This window comes from Hevea brasiliensis, chromosome 4 (assembly GCF_030052815.1).
Source record: "Hevea brasiliensis isolate MT/VB/25A 57/8 chromosome 4, ASM3005281v1, whole genome shotgun sequence".
Taxonomy (NCBI): Eukaryota; Viridiplantae; Streptophyta; class Magnoliopsida; order Malpighiales; family Euphorbiaceae; genus Hevea; species Hevea brasiliensis.
In genome coordinates, this window is record NC_079496.1 from 35,889,780 (window position 1) to 35,899,371 (window position 9,592).

General features: G+C 25.0%; 1 protein-coding gene across 2 annotated transcripts; it reads left to right on the forward strand.

Annotated features, from left to right (window-relative positions):
* Positions 1-7,239: 7,239 nt before the first annotated feature.
* Positions 7,240-9,349, forward strand: LOC110660674 (myb family transcription factor IPN2). Of its 2 annotated transcripts, none has more exons than XM_021819050.2 (6): positions 7,240-7,582; positions 7,768-7,844; positions 7,982-8,039; positions 8,157-8,223; positions 8,398-8,467; positions 8,560-9,349. In XM_021819050.2, the coding sequence occupies exons 1-6, from the start codon at positions 7,414-7,416 to the stop codon at positions 9,151-9,153; spliced, it is 1,035 nt and encodes a 344-aa protein (XP_021674742.1). In that variant the 5' UTR covers positions 7,240-7,413; the 3' UTR covers positions 9,154-9,349. The 2 variants fall into 2 exon arrangements, with proteins under 2 accessions (XP_021674742.1, XP_021674743.1); XM_021819051.2 differs by having other exon boundaries at positions 8,425-8,467.
* Positions 9,350-9,592: the final 243 nt, after the last annotated feature.

Sequence of the window (9,592 nt, forward strand, 5' to 3'; positions counted from 1 at the left end):
AGATGGAAAGTTAGGGTACTTATATTATTTTTAAAATTAAGATAGTACTAAAATCACCAAACATAATAATAAGCTATAATTTAATTATATCAAAATAATTTTAGATAATGCATAAATTAGTAAACAATATTAGAGTTAAAATAAATAATCCTAATAAATTAAGGTATTAATCGTCATGTTGTGCATATAACGCAATTAAGAATCAGATTATAATAGGATTTTTAATACAAGAGAAATTATTTTCATAATAGAATTAAAATTTTAATTTATATTATTAATATTAATTAATATTTATAGGAGTATTTTTGTCCATTCACAGGAGTATTTATTGGAGTATATTTATAGGAGTACTTTTATATATAACCAAAAGTAAAAATGAAATGACAGTTGCTTTTATTGCACATACATTAAATATGGTTTATAACTCATAATTATTTATTTATATAAATAAATAAAATTTAATTTCATCTAAAATTTAAACTTTTTGTACAAATTTACATAACAATTTAAATATTTTAATTTTATAATTTATGCTAAATTTCTGAAATTGATGCAGGATTATCTAACTCAAAAATCAATCAAAATTTAGAATAAAAAAAATTATTTTATTTATTAAAAATACAATTCTCTTTCGTCTTTATGTCATTTCTCTCTCCCTAGTCGTCATTCGTCCATAGTAGGTCACCCCTAAAAGCTCAAAAGATATTGAAATTTAATTTTTCACTCACTGTGACAAATTAATAATGAATTGATGGGAATCAAAAGAAAATATTAGGGTCACCTGTCACCAATCTATCTAAAATCTCAATGAAATACAGTGAGATTGTTGGTTGGAAATTATAAAGAAAAAGAATTGAGTGAAAATTGGATGTTCCAATTAAAAATTATTCTAAATTATAAATATAATAGAATTTATAAATGACAAAATTTTTGCTGTTTTGATTGGCATTGGATTATAATATTAATTTTTTTTCTCTTTATACAATGAATAATTAGATAATATATAAAATATACATGATTAATATTATATTTTATGAAATTAAAAATGACCTTAGATATTACACTTTCATAATTATATATGATCAGCAAAATTTCTTTTCTCTATGAATTTCTTGTAGCATTAATTCCTACTTTTCTTTTATGAATTTCTTTGTACTCTCTTTTTAATTTATTTTTTTAACTTTTGCTAGATTTAAGTTTCCTTATAACGGTAGAATTTTATTTAAATTAAAAAAATATATTAATTAGTATCTAATTATTAAATATTTTAATAAAATTTCGAATAAATTTCTATTAAAAGAAAATTATATATATATATATATATATATATATATATATATATATATATATATATATATATATATATATATTACTCTTTAATCTGGCTTCATGTTTCAATAAAAATAATTATTATTTAATAATAATTAAAATTAGTTCTAAAAAAAATTAAAATTAGATAAAAATTTAGGGGTTCTTTAATACGACTCTATATCTCAATTGGAAATAGTAATTACTTTAATTATTTATTTAAAATCAAAAAGAGAAAATATTTATTTTCTTAAATAATAATATATTGATTATCTATTAAGAGTCAAAGTGATCAAATATTGCGCCGTCTTCAAATTAAAGTTACAGTAGAATTGTTATTCTTTAGCATTTAATAATGTATTTTTTTATAATTTTTTAAAAAACATTTTAACTTGTTTATAAAATTTTAATATTATAAATATTATAAACAATTAAGGGAAATTTAGTTGAATGATAAGTTCATCCATCGTTCCTACATTTATATATATCATAGAAAATTATAAATATTATTATAGATGGATTATAAATTAATTGTATTTTTTATTTTTATTTATTATTTTTTTAATTTAATTAATTACTTTATATAAAATTTTATATTTAATTGAAATTATAATATAAGTTTTTAAATTTATACAAACTTTAAAATTAAGAATTTTAATTTATTCAAATATTAAAATTAATTTAAATAATAAAAATATAATTATAATTAATTTAAAAAATAAAAAACATTTTTCACAAAATTAATATTCTCCTCCCACGTTTATATATAGTGTAAATTCCTTATTTTGTATGTCTTTATATTGTTCCCTCAAATATCATGGCTTTTTATTCTTCTGTTGCTTGTGAATTCAATTACTAGCTTTTTTTATCACATTTTTGTTAGTAAAATTTAACACTTGCGAAAAAAATGATGTTGGAAATAAATCACATTGAAAATGGTAGATTTTATGTTTATTTTATTTTATAAAAATTAAAATTTCACAATATTTATATATTTTATTTCATTAATTTTGCATAAAGTAATCGTTTTATAAAAACTATTAAATTAGTATAAAAACAATGGCACTTCACAGAAAAAAAATATGATTTTTTTTTTATAAAATTAATATAATAAACATTATTTTAAATTAATAATAATGGGTTTTTTATATTTTTATTGTAAAAAAAGTAAATAATTCAACTCATTATTATTAATTTAAAAATAATATTTTATTACATTATTTATTTAAAAATTATAATATATATTTATTTTTTCATAAAAGATTTTTTTTTAAATGATTGCTACTTTATGAAAAAACAAATATCATTTTATGCAAATGATACAAAATAAATTACAAAAATTATCTAAAATTATATTTTTTCTTGAAATAAAACAGATCAATATTACTTTATTTTAACAAAATAACCATAAAATTTAAAAACAATTACATGATATTTAAGTTTTTATATTTAATATTTTAAAATTAGAGATTAAATGAAATATCTCATAACATGAACTAATAATTTAAATTTTAGGATAATAGAATTTGATTATGCACAGAAAAATATAGAGGCAAATGGATTTCTCAGCTGGTATATGTAGATGGAAAGGAAATAGAAGTATGTAAAGTTTTCTAAATATTCATAAAATGGGGCCCTCAAATTTACCATCAAGGGAATATATTCATTTTGGAGAATATATTCATTTTGGAGATGCTTGAAAACAAAGCTAACATAACATGCTCTTAATACTAAGCTTTATCATCTTCATACGTAATGAACTGAAAAGTTAATCCCTAGCTTTGTTTCATTATTATTATATTGTTGTTAGTAATATTAGAAAAAAATTATTATTTAGTCTTTATATTTTAATAAAATTAATTATTTAGTTCTTATAGTTTGAAAAATATATTATTTAGTTTCTATATTTTATTTTCCTTAAACTATTTAGTCATTCCGTTAACTTTTCTATTAATTAATGACAGTTAAATTACTATTTAGTCACTTTATTTTAAAGAAATTAATTAGTTAATCTCTATATTTTGAAAAACACTACTATTTAGTTTAATTAGTTGATCATTGTATTTTGAAAATATAATATTTTGAATAATATATTCTTGAATAAAAATAAAAATTTTGCTATTTTGAGAATAAATTTAAATTTACTTAAAAAAAATTCTTTAAGTATTTTCATTCAATTTATTAGACATCATTTTTGTATTTTCTCTATTTAGAAATAATTTTCTTTAATTACTTAGATATCTGAGAAACTGATTAATCTTTTTGTACAAACAAATTATATTATTTTTACCAAACGATGAAAACACAAAGAGAATGAGAAAAAAAAGGTGTGAATACAGATAAGAGAATAAGAAACATAAGAGAGAGAAATAAAAGAAACATAAGAGAGAAATAAGGGAAAGAAAATTAAAATAATTTTGATAAAAAAAATTATAAAATTAAATAGTTAACGGAATTAAATTACAGATATTAGCGAATGTGTTTTTTTAAATATAAGGACTAACTAATTAGTTTCACTAAAATAGATAATTAAATAGTAGTTTAGCTAATATTACTAACAAAAAAATTGACAAACAGTTTAATAAAAGTAAATTTTTTTTAAAATATAAAAATTAAATAATAATTTTTCAGTGATATTATTGTGAAAGCTTGTAGTCATACTAATAGTGCTACAGTCCCATAAGGAATCGCCAAATCTTAATGCATGTTGTCTTCTTTCTCCTTTTCCCCGCTCTCTCATGTGCATTCAAAAACGCCAAAAAAAAAAAAAAAATTAAATTTTAAGTATCAAAGTGTAAAAAGCCAAATCTATTTTTCTGTTAAAAAAGAATCATAATTCTACAAAGAAGACCTAAAGAGCTAATTAAGTTAATAGCAAATCATAACAACAAAAATTATTAATTTTGAAATAATAGAGACTGAAGTGTATGACATGAGAAATTTCTTAGATTTTTTTATAATTAATTAATTCTTTTTATTGTAATGTTGAGATAAAATATAAAGGGCTATATCTATTATATAATTTATTCGACTATGCATCTTAGCTAGTCACCTTATATATGTTGGAAGAAAAAAAAAGGGCAATTAATGGGATTTTAGATTTCTGTGAGAGGAATCTTCCTTTGATTGTCAAAGAAGAAAGCATTTATTCGCATATGAAGTTTGGTAAACAAGGTGCATTTTCTATTTTTTTCAGGAATAGATTTTTATTTATGATTGATCATCCATTACAAGGTTTGATATGGATGCTTCGTATGGGCTTTATATTATCTAAGAGAAAGAGAAAGAGAGAGATTTATATGTTAATTCTTTCTCATTTTATTATTAGAAAGATTTGATTTATTATAAATTAAGGTATAAATATATAAATTTTATTTATTTTACATGAATATTTTAATATATATTATATTTTAAATTTATGATAAATGATATTTAAATAAGCTTTGGCATAAGTGAGACCCAATGCCAAATTGATTTGGAAAGGAGAGGAAGTATATGCAAAAGACAATCTTCAATTCCACAAAAGGATAATAGGTTGAGCCCCAAACAAGCTAGCTAGCTTTAGAAGAAATGAGAAGTTCCTAATTAATTAATTCTTCTTTCCAAAAGCTCTACACTCGTTACCTCTCTACCTTTATATATGCATTCATGTTCATATCCCAACATAAACACCATCCCACATACTCTAAAAGTTGTGTCCTTATTTGTGGTCTAGTGTTTTCTTTTATATAATTAATCAAAATTAGCCTGTAACATGCAGCATACATAGAGATGGCAAGCACATTAAATGGGATGAATGCAGGCTAGTTCATTTTAATTTTAGATTATTTCAAATTTAAATAATTTTGAATATTATCTTTAATTTTTTATTTTTTTAATGTAAAATTAACCTATTTAAGATGCAATTTACACTTCCTTTGAATTCACTTTTTATCAATAATAATAATAATAATAATAATAATAATAATAATGCGCTAGACTATTATAGGAGAGTATACCCTTAAATTAAATATATAAAAAAATTCTACACTTTCTTCGGTTTTCTTTCTTCCGTTTTAAAAATTATTGATGTAGGCCTAAAATGATTATTAAAAAATATATAATTTTAGTATGCGTATCGTTTGTTTTGAAAAAAATATTTTTAAGAAATATTTTTTAATATTCTTTAACATTTAGAGTACAAATAAATTAATACAAAATATTTTTTTATTAAAAAAAAATGACTTCCTCTTTTTAAAAGAGGAAGTCATTATCTAAATTTTGATAATTTTATTAAAATGTCAAAATACTTATATATGCAATATAAATACATTTGATTAGTGTAATATTGCAATCAAACACCAAGAAGTAGGTTATGCACGGTTCTTGAAGCTCCTGAATTCAATTAAAGAATCATACCGAACTGATCGGAATCTCATCGAACTAAAGTTATTTTGATATTTTGATTCAATTTTGATTTTTTACTAAAAATCGAACTGAAATCATATTAAAACAGAATCGAAATTGAATTTATACATAAGTTTTTCTATTTCTATGAGATATTATTATAAGATAACCAAGTTCATTTTCCTAATTAAAGCATGTCGCTAATCTTGTTATAACCATCACATCCTGCGGGCTTATTGGTTCACAAATAATTAAGCTAAAAGGTAGATCGTAGTACAAAACAGAGGAGATGAGTGAGCCATACACCTTTTTTATTTTTTTCATAGGAGGAATGGGATGGGATGGGAATAGGAATTTAAATACTAATCAATGGAATGATATCTCTTTAATCACTAAAACAATTTCAATTAGACATAAGGAGCCATGCATTTAATAAATAATGCTCTGTAATTTTTATATATGGAAGAGCCGAAGAAATATATATATATATATATATATATATATATATATATATATATATATATATATATATATATATATATATATATATATAATAAAACAAATAGTTTCACATGGTTAAAGTATATATTTCACACTACAAAAGATGAACTCTTCTTTTTGGTCATAGCAAAAGGTATATACATATACATTGCTCTCTCTTTAACATATATTACACTCCAGAATTATAAAGATTCTATCCCTTCTATATCTATCTATATATGGATGTAATATTTAGTGAAAATACGGATGTCATATTCAGTGAAAATAGGATTTCTTCTCCTCCTTCTTCTTCTTTTTTTTTTTTTCCCTTTTTTTTTTCTAAGAGAAGCAAATAAAAAAAAAAGAAATACGCCTGTTCTTATTTTACTAAAATTGTCTATTTATTAGGGAAAAAAAGTAAATAAATTAATTTATATTTCTAATGAAAAAATACGACTAGGGTGCATTGCATTATTTTGTAATTGCCATTAAGTATTACTACAAGAAATTTAAAAATTAAAGACGAAATAATTAGTTAGGCATAAAAAAAAGTCTCTAAATATTAATTTTTGAGACATTTTTTTAACATCATTCCTTTAAATAAAGAGAACTTCTCCTCCTCCCAACAAAGATTTTGAAACGACAAAATATATTGAGAGAAGATTTTAATACGGTTCTAAAAATTTTTAAATTTAAATTTATCACTACATATCAAAATAAAAATTTAGAATGCCTTCACCGACCAAGGCGGTGATAATGTACAGGTAGAATACATTTCTGTAGTTGAATATATATGATTGACTTACAGTCAAGAGGAAGAGAGAATCCTTGGGCAAAATGAATGGCTAGCCGCGCATTAGAATGGGTGCTCTTTATTTTTATTAATTAATTATTTTATATAATTTGATCTCTCTGTATTTGAACTTGACCTCATTATTATAAAAATACTTCAATATTATTAAATTAAAATTTATTAATATTTCTATTTAATCTTTTTATAATATATGGTATTATATGTTTTCTTTCAGGGTAGGCCAGCTTGTCTACTGTTCTTTCTAGTAGAGAGATATCAAAGCAAAATCAAATCTCCCCGTCCCCTTCGCTTTCCTTCAAAAAACGCACCCTATTCTTCCCTATTTGCATCGCATTTGTTATTGAATCTCTTTGAATTCTCAGAGTTTCTTAGAGAGAGAGAGAGAGAGAGAGAGAGAGAGAGAGAGAGAGAGAGAGAGAGAGAGAATGTTCCATACAAAGAAACCCTCAACCATGAATTCCCATGATAGGCCAATGTGTGTTCAAGGGGACTCTGGTCTTGTCCTAACCACTGACCCTAAGCCTCGTCTGCGTTGGACAGTTGAACTTCATGAACGCTTTGTCGATGCTGTTGCTCAACTTGGAGGACCTGATAGTACTGAATTTTCCCTATGTCTCTTTTTCGTCGATTCCATTTCATCTGTTTTGAGATTGATCACTTGTTTAATTCTTCAGTTGATGGATTGCTTCCTTCTTTCCTCTTCTTATTTTTCTTTTATTCATCTAGCTTCAACTGGGTTCCAACGTATTTTCTCTTCTATGTTTGCTGAAAATTTGCAGAAGCCACACCAAAGACAATCATGAGAGTTATGGGTGTGAAGGGTCTTACCCTTTACCACCTCAAAAGCCATCTTCAGGTTTGAATAGAACATCATTTCCTGCTTCTTTTGCTTTTCTTTTTCCCCTTATCATAGGATTGGCTCGATTTCATTCTTCTTTTCCTTTCTTTTCTTTTCTTTTCTTTTCTTTTAATATTGTTCTTTTTCTTCATTAGAAATTCAGACTTGGAAAGCAACCTCACAAGGAATTCAATGATCACTCAATCAAGGATGGTAAGAGAGTTTTTTCTTTTCTTTTCTTTTGGTTTCTCTGCCTTTGTGTGTGCAATATATTTCTCGTATTCTTGCAATAAAAAATAAATTATCTGATTAATTATGGTTTCATGGCAGCTCCAGCATTAGATCTTCAACGAAGTGGTGGATCGTCTTCTGTCATGATGAGCAGAAGTATGAACGAGTAAGTATTACGTCGATTTATTTATTTATTTTTTTTATAGAGTAAACAAGTCATTGAAAGCCATTCATTTAAAAATAAATAACAACATAAAGAATTACCTAAGTTGGTATTTTCATTCTTGTTTGTGGTTGGTGGTATCGGATTTTCTTGTCAAATATACCTGTGAAAATCCAGTAACTCACACATGGTTGATGCGATTAGGATGCAAATGGAGGTGCAAAGAAGATTGCACGAACAATTAGATGTAAGCAAAAATCTTTTCTGAATGATCTCTCCTAGCATATATGTATATATATTAAAATTTTTATCTGGGTTTGGTACCATCTATGGCTTCAGGTACAAAGACATCTTCAATTAAGGATTGAATCTCATGGGAAATACATGCAAAATATGCTAGAGAAAGCTTACCAAACACTTGCAAATGAAAACATGGCCTCAGGAAGCAACAAAGGCATTGGAAATCAAGGAGTTCCTGATATGGGGGGTGGGATGAAAGATTTTGGTCCTCTAAATTTCTCACCATTTCAAGACCTTAACATTTATGGAGGTGACCAACTTGATATGCAACACAACATGGAAAGGCCACCATCAATTGATGCGTTCATGCCAAATAATGACAATATTTGCTTGGGAAAGAAGAGGTCTAGCCCTTACAATGGTAGCGGCAAGAGCCTTTTAATCTGGCCTGATGACCTTCGTTTGCAAGAACTGGGATCAGCGCCAACCTGTCTTGGACCTCAAGATGATCATCTTTTCAAAGGTGATCATCAGATTCAGATTGCTCATACATCAATGGATAGAGGAACTGATTTGGATTCTATATCTGATATTTATCAAACAAAGCCGCCAGTGATTCAGGGTGATTCAGTGAGTGATAAGAATGCAAAACTCGAAAGGCCATCACCGAGACGATCCGCTTCCCGCAGATAGGATAAGCCCTATGACCAATACTTTTGGTGCTATACCACAGGACAGAAACTCAACTTTTAGGTGTTGAAGCTAATTTACTTTCACTTAGATGTAAATCATGACTTAATAATGTTAATTAAGCTCTTAAAGACACATGATATATGGTGAGACTCACCTATTTAATAAATAAGTTCCACATATTTGTGTTTTAGGTTCATGGTAGACTTCCCGTTCATGGTAGACTTCCCTGATAATATAATGCAATGTTGGCAAATCCATCTAGCTATATTGCATTAATTAATTAATTCACTAATACTTTCTTAGTCCGTAAGGCTTTTGTTAATTTCTTCTAGAGTGATTATACATGTATCCTCATGCATCTCTTAATGTTCACGGTTTGGAAATGTTGTGGGAGAATTTATATATTAAACCGCTATTAGGATTCTAGTTGAAATGATAA